At 43.7% G+C, this 15,248-nt stretch overlaps 1 protein-coding gene across 4 annotated transcripts in view; it reads right to left on the reverse strand.

Annotated features, from left to right (window-relative positions):
- Window positions 1-3,136: 3,136 nt before the first annotated feature.
- Window positions 3,137-15,248, reverse strand: part of map7d1a (MAP7 domain containing 1a) — a 66,986-nt gene continuing 54,874 nt past the window's right edge. For all 4 annotated transcript variants that reach the window (XM_080737370.1, XM_080737368.1, XM_080737369.1 and 1 more), the window contains 5 exons: window positions 12,966-13,013; window positions 12,449-12,509; window positions 9,996-10,077; window positions 8,797-9,032; window positions 3,137-4,704 (listed from right to left, as the gene is read on the reverse strand). In XM_080737370.1, the coding sequence (XP_080593496.1) occupies window positions 4,694-4,704; window positions 8,797-9,032; window positions 9,996-10,077; window positions 12,449-12,509; window positions 12,966-13,013 (438 nt within the window). In that variant the 3' untranslated portion in view covers window positions 3,137-4,693. The remainder of the gene's footprint in view (window positions 4,705-8,796; window positions 9,033-9,995; window positions 10,078-12,448; window positions 12,510-12,965; window positions 13,014-15,248) is intronic.

Here is a 15,248-nt window from a genome sequence, read left to right on the forward strand (position 1 = left end):
CCCAGGCCCAGCTGCTGACCATTAGACTCAGCTGCTCTTTGTCCCTGGGCAACCCCTCAGTATCACTACATCCACCACAGGATATGTGCTCCCTGACTCAGAGTTATGGACTCCAGTGACCTGGACTTGAGTGGCCATTTTGGTGACTTCAGACTTGTAAAAAAACTAAAATGACGTGAGACTTGCATGTATGTCTATGACGTGGACTTTAGGTGAATGACTAAACAGATTTGTTTTGCTGCACAGTGAGTGCACACACAACTATAATAATGGGTAATGGCCCATTTACTTTAATTGGACATATCATCCTGTCTCTCAAGTCTCAACTGTAATGTCAGGGCACACAGTAGATGAAGATCAGGACCTTGCCTTTTACAAAAAGTGTCTGATAATAAAAAAGAGAAATTCAAATCTGAAATGTTACGTTCATGTACTGTGGTGTGATGAATCGATTGTTTGTGGGTCTGAAAAATAAAATAAAGATGTTAAAACTTGCTAGCGTTGAGACTTGACACCTTGACTTATGACTTAACCTGAACATGGTGACATGACACTTTACTTGAGACTTGCCCTTACGACTCGAAATGTAAGACTTGGGGAGTTATACTAAGTATGACTTGCATAACTTAGTCACAACTCTGTCTTGAGATGTGTTGGTCACTTCACAGGGCAGCTCCACGTGCACTCACCCACTCACTCACACACAGGCACTGCATGGGTCCTGTGCAGCAGGCAGCTATTAGATCTCACGTCTCTCACCAGGAATAGTCAAGAGAGCTTGGCTGCTGGGACAGCTCCGACAGGGGGATCAGGAAACAGGGCGCGCTCTGAGTGCCTGCCATTCTCTGGCCCCCCACTAATGTGTTGCCATCAGATAGCAACTAGAGTAGAAGTCCTGTTGCCGAGCAGATAAACAGTAGTTCAATGTGAGAGTGCCCGTCGGGGGCTGCGTGTGTGAGTATAAACACTAAACAGAGGCTGGCAATCAGCAGGCTTTGATGGCTGTGATGTGCACATACTGTATCTGTTGCCGCAGTGGTTTCTCCCGCCGAGTGTCAATTTATGGTGTTTGTGACCCTGACCACTGCTGCACTGACCTTATGTTGACCCAAACGCCTTGTTCAAAAACGGCGGGGCAGGCGGCACACTTTCCATTGCATACCTTGCTCCATAAGGCCAGTAGGAAGACCCAGGGATTTACAACCGCAGCAAACCTGTATAAACTGTAAAACGCTTTTGTTATTTAACTCTGGAAGTGTACAAATATTTGGTTACAAAGGTTACGCACAAAGGTTACATATGCACACACTGAGATAAATTAACTTTATACCGTGAACCAATAGCACGGAGTTATCTGTCCTCACCCAGACAGCGAGTAACCCAAGAATAGGGTTAAGCTGGCAACTGCTCCAACGCACCTATCAGCACGCTTGCAGGGTCTGACTGAGAAGATAATACACCCATCAATCAGAGTGACGTGAGCGTGGGGCGCAACCACGCCAACAATTTCCAGAGCCGCCTGATTGACAGCACCATCATTCTCATCCACGTCTATCAGAGACTCGTCATTTAGAAACCCTCCGGTCCCCCCATTCTTCATTTCACTCTTCGTTCGGTGTGCATTAATTCAGTGAATTGGCCCTTAGTCAGCCTGCCATTGCTGATTGCTCACTGCCCCGCCAACACCTTCCTAAAAATAGTGCCCACTAAACCCTACAAGTCCCATCTGGGAACTACACACAAGGAGGCCCTTTCTAGCAGATCAACTGGGTCACGCACGAAGGCAAGAACATGAATTTTAAAAAAGGAAATAAAGAACTGCTGCAAAAAATGCTGTCAGATTTTATGAGGGCACTTGGACTTGCATCTGAGAAATCTCTTTGTCAGGCTTGAGCATGGATGTAGCAGGGACTTGAGTGGTAGGGCTATGGTCCAAGGATATATGACACCTCAATGCTACAGTAGTGCCCCCTCCTGGAGTGGATGAGCACAGCTCCTAAAAGGTTTTATAGAGGCTATTCTAATAAGGGCAGCTGAGACGCCCACGTTAAACCAGTGAGATCAGGTTTATCATGTTCTTATGAGCACATGGAGAGGCAAATCTTTCCATTTGATACTATAAAGGATAAAGTTCTATCAGTCTTCAAAAACTTGGCTTGGTTTGAGGTTAACAAAACATGTCACTGTAATCAAATTTCACAGCAATCAAACACAATGCAGCATACAGTATAAAGAGGAAAATGACGTGAGGTGCATTAAGTCTCATTTATGCCCCGCCGTGCAACGCATCTGCGACGCGCTGTGAGCTTGCAGGTCTGCCATTTTTAGTGATCGACACCGTCGCCCAGCGAAGTATAAAAGGGGATTTGCAGGTAGTAAGTCATACGGCTCCATAACCGTCCGAGTAGGTTCCGTCATAAATCATATATAGTCACACTGCATGACAACTTAATCAAATGAGTTACACACTATCACTAAAGCATGCTTTTGCTTTAGGGAGAAGGCGGACATAAATTGTTTGTAATGGACTACAGCTGGCTTGAAGAACTGACAGCAAGCTGCTTCATGCAAGTGCCAGATCCCCTCCCTCTCCCCACCCTACCCGAACCCCACCACCAATTGGCCACCAGAATGTGGCGACAGTTTATGTGGGTAGATAGTTCAGCACGGACCCCCTGCTGGGTTTTTGGAAAAAGGAGTGACCAATCAGGAAAAGGACAGACAGCTGAGGCAGGTCTTTTGCCTCTATACCATCTTCAGAATGTCGGGGCCCTCTCTGGAACCATTGCTAAATCGGTTTTCTGGTGGTTAGGTTGCCCTCCCATCGCTCATGCAGAAGCCGATGGGACAATCTAAATACCTTTGGCCGAGCCCAAAGGCCTGCTGGGTAAACACGACAGAGTCAATGTTCAATCCCATAAGTACAGATCGTTTCCCCAACTGTCCTACTTTGTCAAATGGGTCACGCTCCAAGTTCAATTTCTCTGTCTGTTTGATGAATGACCGGAGACTGACAATCACAGCGAGTTCAACAAAAAAGAAAAAAACAAAACATTCTGAACACCTGAAACTCTCGCTCCATTCCCCGTGACCGCCATCCTCAAATCTATTGAAGACAAACAGATGAGACCACAGATTCATTTGGACAGCTTCGTCTTTAATCAGACTCAAGATACTCCCGTTGACCCTTTTAAACACACATCAAAATATTTATAGCATATACACGCGCCAGCATTTTCAAATACATAATGAGTCTGTGGAATTTTCGATTGCAAGTGACGGCAAACTGAATCATGCTTGCAACAGGTTTAGGAAAAAAACAACAACTGCATAATGTTGTGGGGGAGAACCCCCTCCCCAACCATCCTAGTTTACATTCTATTTCCAACATTAACACATGAAGACTGGATCTGTTTGGTGGGCAGTGGCTCAGGAGATAAGAGCAGTTGTCTGGGAATTAGTAGGTTCTCAGTTCCATCACCACTCATCCTGGCATCGTTCTCCAAGGGTCCTTGGGCAAAAAAACTAACTGCTCCCAATGGGCAGGTTGGTGCCTCGTATGGCTGCTGCCTCCGCCGTCGGTGTGTGTGTGTGTGTGTGTGTGTGTGTGTGTGTGTGTGTGTGTGTGTGTGTGTGTGTGTGTGTGTGTGTGTGTGTGTGTGTGTGTGTGTGAGAGAGAGAACGAGTGAATGCATACATTGTAAAACGCTTTGTAAAAAGGCGCAAATAATTGATCTCCCACTTGATCCTAGTTTTACCAATCCCGCTTATGGAATTCTCCTGCATTTTTTTTTCTTTTCCTCTTTTCTCATTTATCATGACATCCACAATCAATCACGATTGAAGAAGGGATGAGTTTCAACAAATGAAGCGAGCACACACAGTAGTAATCCTCTGGAACTTCAATTTCATCAATCAAATGTTTTGAGATTTTAAATGGTACACATGGTACAAAAAAACTAAACAAAACAAAAGCCAAAAAAAAACAGGTAGCTTTACACAGACCAGGTTGCAACAGATATGTATTAACTGGACTTTAAAAATAAAGGCCTTCTCATAGCAGAGTTGCCTCAATGTCGACTCCCTTTCATATCAGCTCTATTCCACAGATCCCCCCTCCCCCCTGTCAAACACACAGGTTTCATTTACATTATTCACATAGAACACTGTACCCAGTCGTTGCATTTCTCTTCGAGTTAAATAACTAAATGTAACAGTAGAAGAGCTCACTAGATTTTTTATCTTTTTTCTCCTTTTTTTCCCCTCTTCAGCTTTGTCATAATAACAGTTTGTGTCCTCCGTTTGTACAATGCATGGTAGTGTGGCGTCTTAAGGTGCATGGAACTGCTGCCATGATAATCTTCACGCACGGTATGTCATCACTGGTATGCCGTGCACATGGCAGGTGTCAACGTCTTTCGTCCTGTTTTGTGTTTTGCTTGCCTATTGTTGCTGATTGCGGAGTTGCTTCTTCTTTTGCAGCTTATTTTTTTCAGCACCTTTTTATGGGTGGGGTGGTGGTGGTGAAAAGTTCTAGAAAGCAGTCAGTGATAGTTTGGCACAGGTCACACAGGGAGGGGGCCGTGGGTGTTGGTCTCCCCCAGCGTGTGCATTGGCTGTACCTGGGATGGTGGTGGAGATGGGGGAGGGGGGGATGATGCTCATCGTCCTCACTGGAATGGCCTGGAACATCTTACAGGACCTCTAGGGAAGCAACAGTGGTGGGAAAGGAACTCGGTATCAATATTGCAATGTAGAAAGATAAGTCAGGAATTCAAAAATGACTTGAATAAAAGTACAATCATCAAAATGTACTTAAAGGGATATTCCACTTTCAAAAATAACTTTTGGTCATTTCATCATCTAATCAGGCTTTTGTGAACACCTTGAACAGATTTTAATTTAATTCAATATTTAGATATTTGATGTAAATGTTATCAGGCCCTCCAGGCCCAAATTGAATTATTTTTCTGGTGACTCATACTACCCTCCTAATACGTGAGCAGGCCGTGTTTTTTCAATAACCTTTTTCATTTATTTTTAATAATTCTTTGGGAAAATGAAAAAAATTAAATACAACAAAAAACACTGCCTGCTCACATATTAGGAGGGTAGTATGAGTCACCAGAAAATATAATGGGTGTTTTTAATGAATCTATCATGGTTAAAATGGGAGTTTGAAGTTACATTGGGTGTGTATGGGGAGAAGCCCTGGAGGACTGATAACATCAAATATCTAAATATTGAATCAAGCAAATTAAAATCTGTTCAGGTTGTTCATAAAAGACTGATTATCATTAGACAATAAAATGACCAAAAGTTTTTTTTAAAGTGAAATATCCCTTTAAGGTAGAAAGTACTCATTATGCAGAATGTACCATTTCAAGATTTCAAAAGTATAAAGGTCTTTTGAAAATAGCATTGTGAGCTTGTAGAACGGCTTGTAAATGACCGATGTAATGTATACAGAGCTGAAGTGGTCAATGTATGTTTTGTAATAATAATCAAAATCTACAAAGTAACAAGTAACTAAAGTTGTCAAATAAATTTAGTGGAGTAAAAGTACAATATTTTCTCTGAGATGTAGTTGAGTAGAAGTACAAGTATTGAAAATTGTAAATACTCAAATAAAGGTATACAAATACCTAATATTGTACTTGAGTAAATGTACTTAGTTACTTTACATTACCGGAAGAACCACGGAGCACAAGGGGTTAGGGGTCAGCGCGTTCTTTTCGACACTCAACATCAGCCACACCACTAGGGCTGTCACGATTATGACATTTTACCTGACTCAAATAATTGCGATTAACGATTTAATTGTGTTTTTGTCGTTGACAATTACATTTCTGTTTGGCTTTTAGGCTTTGAAGTTGCACATGGTAGATATGACACATACCCTAAATATACAAAGAAATTACTGACATATTTGACAACTTTATACTTAAAAAATAACATTGATAGTGGAAATAGCCGATCTACAAGCTCACAACACGTCGCATCGCGACGCGTTGTGAGCTTGTAGATCTGCTATTTCCACTATTTTTGAGCGGTGGTTACACCGTCTCCTATACGTGGCCGTGTGTGTATGCGTGTGTGTGTGCGTGCGTGTGTGTGTGCGTGTGTGTCTGTATGTAGCCTGCAGGCCTGCAGTACCTTTTATGACCACACATGTTAAGGGAGGGGAGCTGTTGTTCAGGCCAGGCCAGACCAGGCACACACACACACACACACACACGCACACACACACACACACACACAGGGGGGAAGGGGGGGTAAACCACCGCTCAGTTCACACGGGTGTGATTTTTTAAATATATGAACATTTTTCAATATGGAAACGATTATGACGATTATGAAAAAGAATCACGATTATTTAAAAAAAAATCACGATTAGACGATTATGTAATAATTGTGACAGCCCTACAACACACCACACGTAACCAAAACGCAGACAAAATGCCGTCTGGCCGTTGCATTGAGTCACACTGGAGGCCACCCTTGTTGACCTGAGTAATGCATGTCACAGCCTCGTAAACCTCTGACCCAGCGACAATACTGAGCTCCAAAGGTCTTTGGCACGCTGCCACGGGCCAGGAACCCATAAACCTTCACTTGTTTGCGTAAGGAAAACAACACGGCGTGCCTTATCAATCAGACAACAGGCACCCGTAGGGAAAGAATCCCCACGAGGATTCCTACCAGGATTATTACAAAGCTACGGTGAGAAATAATCCAACATGGTGAGTCGGCGGGTGATTGATGCAACACCAGTATTTTGACGGACAGCGACACATGTTAGCCAGTGCTACGGAGCACGGGGTGAGGGCAGGGGGGTTCACACAGTCATTATACGTATCAACGTTCGTATTAGCCCCGACGGTATGCTTCAAAATAACATCCACCTTCTCCCCTTATCGTCAGAGAATCAGATCATTCAAAGTCGGTTTCAAGATAAAAACGTGATCGTGTGCCAAGAGTGTGAAGTTTCCAGAGATAGTTATACTATGATGTCATATGATCCGCTGGTGTGCTCATGTCTTGAGGGACTGAGGCAAGGTGGAGAGGAAGGAGCTAAACTACATTTGCGATGTTCTTTTTTTTTTGCGATTTTAGCCGAGATGGCGGCGGAGGTTCCGACATGGCAGGTGCCATCCCCAGTTTGCTTTAGATATTATTTATGACCAGTGATCTGTCTGCAGGCTGGCAGGTGAGGGCTGAACCCTGGCAACAAGAGAGAGAACGGGTGACACGGGTAGCGCTGCTGATGTCATGGCAAGGGTGGCAAGGAGGGGAGGTTGTGTGGGCTGCATAACCACGACCGTGTCCCGTTTCTATCCACCGGCAGACCAACACCTGTGGATATGAGCCTCCCCCTCACCGCCTTCCGCCATTCCAGGAATTTGACACTGGGCGCAGGGCCCACGGCAGCGGTGCCGCTGAGTAAAAGCTGTCATCGGTGTCAAAAGATACCGACTACCCCCTTCGCTCCTCTCCATTCCCTCCTGGCACCGTTTCCTGCGATGTTTCTCCTGCCATCTTTCCTCTATAGTCCCTCTGGGAGGGACAGATCAGTTCTCTCACCTCATTCCCCCGCCCTGCGTGCCTCTCTCCCCAGGGGGGGTTCTTCTCGCGTACACAAGTGATAACCGGCACCCGAGACGGGAATTACACCCCACAGTTGAGCTTGGCAGGGTCTTCTAACCCAACTGGATTAACCAATGGCGCCTCACGCTGTGATTTTTATATAGGGCAACCCGTGCTGCTAATATGAAAAGTCAAATGCTAAACCAGATGGGCTCATTACTCTCATTGCAAATGAACCACAGGACTGCTGAGAAGAGGAGTCAATAAATGACTGGTTTTGGTTCAATACAGCAGTGGTTTTCAAACATGTTGTGCCTAAGGCACACCATGGGCAAGTCAAAATGTCAATGTATTCATAGTGAAAATAGACAACTACAAACTCAAAATGTGTCACAAACAACGTGATGCGTTGCGAGTTTATAGATCAGCGATCTTTGCTCGAAACATTCCCTCAGTAATGCCATGCCTAAAATAGGGACACCAGGTTGAAAAGTGGTTCAAAAATATAGGAATGCATAATAATAAATTACAATAACAACATATGGTTGCCACAAGATCCCAATCATCCCATGGTACACCTACACTTGTCTCATGGCGCACTGTTTGGGGTTGGAGTTGAGGTTGAGGCGAGACTCAGAAGACACAGCAGTGATTTTAGTTTTTGTTAAGCCTCTTTCACACATACACTATGATATGCAAGTATCCCAGACTTTATACGGTGGGGCTGTATGTATGAACACAAATGTTTGACTCACGAGGACCTGACATGCCACAGAATTTATGGTGGCAGCTCCTTTGAGTTAAGTCAGGGTAATGTCCCATTGCGCCTCAATGTGTGAATGAATGGACAAAGTGAATGTCCGATGAATTTACATTTAGCGAGTGGACGTATTGTAGTCGCTTCTATTGTCGACGATTCTCCCCACCTCCCGAGGTGCTGGAAGAGGGGAGACGTCACTCTGCTTTTTATTAGCGTTTGAGTTGGAAATATTCACATATCGAACATAAGAAAGGAAATATTCACATATCGTACATAAGAAAGGAAATATTCACATATCGAACATAAGAAAGGAAATATTCACATATCGTACATAAGAAAGGAAATATTCACATATCGAACATAAGAAAGGAAGAAAGGGTCCTTTTGCACAACTACAGAGACGGAGGGGTGAGTCAGAGCTATGAGAGAGTGGCTTCACTCCTATGTACCTGCAACGTGCTGGGGCTTCATCGGACCAGCCTTTTTCATGAAAGGCTCCTCGTTTTCGAAAGCGAGAATCGGCTCGGCGGGCATGCCACTCTCCGACTTGTCCCGCCCTCCGTTGGTGCTGTTGCCGTGATTGGTTAGCTGGATGATCTCTTCGAAGTGGCCGCCGTCTCCCTTGGTGGAAAGGCCGTTCTCGTGTCTGGCAGGCTGGACGCCATTGACCAGAGGTACAGAGGGGCTGTGGAGGGGAGGCACAGGGTAGGATGTGGTCAAGAAAAGGTCTGAAAATAATACGGTGAGTCATACCGCTAAAAACCCATTAAACCCATTTAGGCCTAGAATTATTGACTGCTTTAACTGTTGAAAAATAGCAGATATACAAGCTCACGGCGCGCTGCGAGCTTGTAGATCTGCTATTTTTGAAAAAGTCTTGAAAATGTGTGCAAATCTTTGAATATATGTATTTTCAAAGCGAACGTTTGTAACTCAAATTTTGCTTCTGGGTGGTCCCTGGAACTAGATATTTTGAGATGGGGGTCCGTGGCCAAATAAATATCAGTTTGGGGGTCCTTCACATGAAAAGTATGAGAACCAGTGACATAGTAGTCTCTCAAGAACAGACTAACTGAGCTCCAGTTAAGTGGAAAGGACCTTGTCTTTGACGATGGCTATAGCCAGATTGCTGACATAGAAACATAGGTTTTTCAAAAAATCTTGGAAGGATTCAAAAGACACTTATAGAATCGGGTCAAAATTCAAATTTTCACGATTTTTCAAAAATAGCAGATCTACAAGCTCGCAGCGCGGCACTTGGTGCCGCGCTGTGAGCTTGTATATCTGCTATTTTTCAATAGTTAAAGCATAAAATAATGATACACAATAATGTGTACCCGTTCTGAATGAGTTAAAGACTCTTTTCTAAATCCACCCTCCGAAGCTTCAAATTCTGGGTACCGTAAACACCTTGCAACAAACAAACAAAAGTCTAGCGGTAACCATTGTTTATAACTGGCCTGGAGTTTCCTGGCTCCTGTGTTTCACTGTGAGGTTTGAAAGCATTTAGTTCTTCTGCAGCCTTGATTAGAAGGCGACTCCCACCCGTTCTTTTTTACAGCAGACAGTCCTTATGCTGTTCACGGTGGTCTCACATCAGCACAATCGTAGCGTATGAACTACGACGGAAAAAAAGCTTTTATTATACCTTTCTCTCTCACCACTCTGTCCATTTTCCAACTTGTTGTCGGACGCGCTGACCTCCGTCTGTGGCTGATAGTCAGCAGATGCTTGAGGAAACAAGGTGAAACAGATGTTAATAAAGGTATGAAACTCTACTTCGCCCCACCCATGCACCACAATATCCACCGGCGTCATTTCGAGCAATGCTTATTGCTTTTCAACCTGTGGGTCATGAGGGATAGTGTGTCTGACTGAAGGAACCCTTGTTTTGTGGTCAATGCAAAACAATGTGAAAAAGGTGAAAACAAGTTGAATTACACGATTTTAAATCAGCGTTTTGCTTGTAATTCTTTCTGTGTTGCTCATATTGTAACTTTCCTAGGTAAAACTTAAAAACTCTAGAGACAGATTGCTCACAATTTCTTTTATAATTCTGCAAAATGCAGATTATAAACTACATTATTAAGCTAATGAACTCAGGGATAAGCACCCTCACGCCTACCCGTTCCTCTCATTGCTGCGCCCATCAACCACAAAGCGTGACTCACACCACCGCCAATAGCAGCGTGGGCTTTAAAACAATGCCCACCCTAGAGCTGAGTCAGGATGAAGTGCAATATACAGAGGAGGGGGGGATGATGAACTTGGTTTTCCCATATGGGGCACCCTTCCTCTGTGGTTAAACCCCCCTCCCCACCCCCACCTCAACCCAACAGCGGCTGTGGACGTGGCTGTGGATGAGACTGCACCCCTCTTCCCCCTGATTGGAAAGGAGGCACGCCTGCCAATTGCCTCTGGCCTCCGCGACCACATCAGAGGCGGGGCTAATGGCTTCCACCATGCTCGGGGAGCACGCCACAAACACCCACATATCTCTCCGACCACACGGGTCCATGTGGTCCCCCTTCCGTCTCTCTCATCAACATGAGGTGGAAGCTCATGTTGGGGGTTTTACACGATATCTCCATGTTTAGGAGTGAGTGGACTATATTTCATAATTGGATGTGGGGTGGGGGTTGAGAGATGATTAATATGTGGGACGTGAGTGATATTGGGCAGGCAGTCTTATATTCTGTATCTGGAGTCACGCGCACGTTTCTGTTTCACAATGGCTCGCGCACCGGAGGCTCTCCCGCTGTGATTTGGCACGCGCAGAGTCTTCCTCTGCCGTCTCAGGGCTTGAATAACAAACAAGGGTCCCATTGTTTTGAGAGGAACCCCTCAAACTACAGCTGTAAGTAATACGAGGCAGAGATATAATCTAATAGCCAGCTTTATTGAAAACGTTCTGATGTGAATCCGACTCAGATGGCTGACTCAAACAACAAGAGCACACCAGATACGTGTTGCTGTCTTTTTGTTTTCCTTTTTTAACCACATCATTCCTGGTATCCCTATTTTGGGCATGTCATTATAGGCAACGTTTTTATGTGTATTCTTTTTATGTATTTTAGTGTCTTGAGTGGCACAGGGGTAAGGTTTCTGCCCAACAGCAAGGAGTCTGTCTGGGTTAAGAATCCTCACCGCCGTATTCACGAGTGGGAGGTTGATCTCTGTTCTCTGTATTAATGACTGTTCAGCAGAGAGCGGAACTGAGAGGGACACAGTGTTCCACTCAGTTAAACTCCTCACCGTCAGGTGAAAAGAAGTGGCTGGCCATGGTTTTCTACACAGGCGGACCTCTGACACACTCATGTCACCGTGACCATATAAGGAGTTCAAAGCAGCTACGCCCAAATATGGATTGTGTTGTCCAACCTCCAATGTGTCGTCATGTGCTCATGGCAATAGGTGCAAACAAATCAGTCAGCTGCATATATGGGCTCACACCGATGACATTAGGGATCTCCATATATGGGCATAAAAGGGACACGGTCGACAGATGCAGATATCTCAATATATGGGCATAAAAGGGACATGGACTGACAGATGTAGAGATATATGAGATAATATGGGCATAGCGGTCGGATATGAGATATATGGGCAAACAAATAAACTTGTCATTGCCTTGGATGCATTTATGTGCATGTGACTGGACTGCTACTGGAACAATTAAGACATACACAGTGTCCAAAAATCTATCCAAGCCCACAAATCAGCTAATTGAAAAGGCCTGTGAAAATACAATCTGATAAACAACTACTAACAAAGAACAGCAATTGTTTTGCATCCCTGGCCGGATATCACAATAAAAAGGGATCTTGTCGATCAGCTATTTTTCCAATCGTTCGTGAAAAGTCAGTGGGGAAGGAGACGAGATGGCGTGAGATTGTGAGGTTCTATTGCTACAACACAGTGTGAAGTCATGTTTTCTTTCTTGATAATGACAAAATAGGGACGCCAGGTTGAAAGTGGTTAAGCCTCTAATCACCAAAAAAGATTCACGGAGATGAACTGGACTAGTCTGTGAGGGAGCAGCAATTTCACTGTAATGCATCAGGTGATGACGGATGCAGTCCAGACTGATTCTCTGCTTACCTTTGCTGCTCTCTGCCTCTTTGCCATTGACCTGGGCGGGTGTGGAGGATTTGGTCTCTTTCTGTAGAGATAAAGAGAGTTTATTCTTAACATAATAAAACCTAAGCTATGTCAAGATATAAATATATTCATAATTTTGTCAGCAAATAAAAACTAGACCAAAAATGTTAGGGAGGGAATAGTGGAGAAGAGATCCAGTTTAGTTGCACTCAGGTGTTGTGCTCTGAAAATAGCCGATCTAAAAGTTCACAATGCGTCGTGCCGCACTGCGCTGTGAGTTCGTAGATCGGCTATTTTCAGCATTTAACCAAGTGTAAAATCACCTAATATGGCCGCCATCAAGGCCTGCCTAAATACATTTTTGTCGACAAAATCAAGTGTATATTTAGTCGACTAAAACTAGACTAAAACTAAAATAGATGACTAAAATATGTCTAAAACTAATTGAAATTTGCTTCAAAAGACTATGGCTAAACTAAATCAAAATGTGCTATTTTTAACACTGCAGTAAATGTACCTTGTCTCCTTCTGTTTTGCGTGTCCTCTTCATAATCTCTTCAAGGCGCTGAGGAACAGAGGGAAACAAAGGTCAGAGAAGCAAAAGCACACTTTGCTTGTGAACGGAGGAGGATCACATAAAAAGGTCCATCTATCAATAAAATCTAGCCCTCATCATCTCTCAAGTATGCCAAACCCAGCCAGCAAAATGCCTAGCTACGGAAGCTACCAGGAATCCTTTGGAATTGTTGCCCTACAAGGCAACAAAATGGAGCTGGAAATATTCTAACCATAATTTGTAAGGTTTTCAGGAGAGGAAAAATAAAAAAACTAGGTGATCTAGGTGACAAAAAGTCACCTAGATCAGGGTTTTTTCTTTTTGCTCGGGGCACCCCTATAAATATTTTTTTCAACCGAGACACCCCTACATTATTATATTCCTAATTTTCACTCCCAGCACCTTATATTTATAGCATATTTTAGCGATTATGTTGCGAGGAAAGCGAGATAATAGCCATTTTGATAAGCGAGATAATAGCCATTTTGATTAGAACTGACTGAAAATAACTTTGTACTTCAAGTTTAAAATGATACCAAATTTATTTTTAAATGTCCAAATAAATTTCAAATATTATCAAATTATCTCGCCGACTGCCGCTGACTGCCGTCGCGGCACCCCAGGGTGCCCCGTCACCCACTTTGAAAAACCCTGACCTAGATGACTAAGAAAGTCAAAGTTTTTCCTAAGTCATGTTTATCTGCCTTTATTTATATCTGCCTAACTCTACTCTAACACAGCTGATTTATCCTCAGAATACTTGCTACAAAAAAACTCTTTCTGCCCAAGTCATTTTTGGAATGTAACAAGCATTCTGAAAGGCTAAGGACATATGGGAATAAGCCACAATGACGCAGCATTGTTAAGAGAGTAAAGCTAGGCAAAAATGACAGTACATAATACATACAATGTTTGCGGTTAGAGAGTCGTTACAGAATTGATTCAAGATAGATTCATAAGGCAACACCAGCTCGCACACTGAGAAGCTTTACACTTCTGTGTTGGTTTTCACAGAAGCCTTCACTAGACTGTTAGAAATGGAGGCCTCAAGGCATGTTGTTCATCAATTCTTGTCCTCCCTGAAAACAAATGGAGTTTTCGTATGCATTCTTTAGTAATTGAGTAGTTTGAGACCGGCTTTAACCCATTTAGAACGGGTACACATTTTGTGTATCATTATTTTATGCTTTAACTATTGAAAAATAGCAGATATACAAGCTCACAGCGCGTCTTTTGAATCCTTCTAATTCTAGGCCTAAATGGGTTAAAGCTTCAAGTGGATGCACACAGCCTGGCAGAGGTACTGTTGTCCCAAGGCAGAGAGCACTGTCAGTAGTTGTTAAGCAGCACTTGTGCTTACTGCTGGAAAAATGGATTTAGGTGAAAAGGTTAACTGTTGAATTACTTGGCTCACATTGTCAAAACTGACAGAAGTGCATGCACTGTACTATTTTGGTGAACGTATACCTAGCTTGCTTCCTTTCTCATGAAGACAATTCTCAGAATGGCTTTTTGGATGCACAGTTTAGCAAAAACCGAGGCAACTTTATTTTAAGGACACAATGCTAGCACAAGATAGAGAAACTCCTGTCAATAGCAGCTGCCCATCATAAATGTGAAGTGTTTATAAGAGCCAGTAAGAAAATGAAAAACTCACTTTGGTATTCAGCTTGGCTGAACATTTCCCATCATATTTCGCGGGCTGAGAAGTTTTATATCAATTGGTCTGTCCACAGGCCGTCAGGCCCCCAGAGTTATTAAGCCACCAATGCATCTATTACTTATTCACTGTTCACCACCACCATATCTTTGTGTTCTTAGATTACTACTTGTTAAAGTTCTTCAACCAATGGAACAAATGGAACCAGCACACTGGCAGCGCAGGTACATAGAGAGGAGTGGTGCACTGGGCCTTAATGCTGGAGCCTTTGAGGCTAGAGGACACACTGTTCTAGCAGGCTAATTCCAGTGCAGAGCCAGGCTTTGGCCAGCTGAGCCAGGCCTGGCAAGCCTAGATAAGAGCCTTTCACACATGGAGAGAAGATGAGGGGAGGGGAAAGAAAGGCTTCAAGCTAGTGTACAATGGCACTGTTTTTACTGTGAATGTCGGGGGGGTACGCTTACTGCAGATAGCAAGTCACCAGTCACATAATTAAGCTTTAAGTACACGCATACACGAAGACATCTGCACGTGCACACACACACACGGCTCAGCTAGGGCTCCATCATTATGGTTTATATATA

The sequence above is a fragment of the Nannobrachium achirus genome (genome assembly GCF_963921795.1).
Source record: "Nannobrachium achirus genome assembly, chromosome: 2".
Taxonomy (NCBI): Eukaryota; Metazoa; Chordata; class Actinopteri; order Myctophiformes; family Myctophidae; genus Nannobrachium; species Nannobrachium achirus.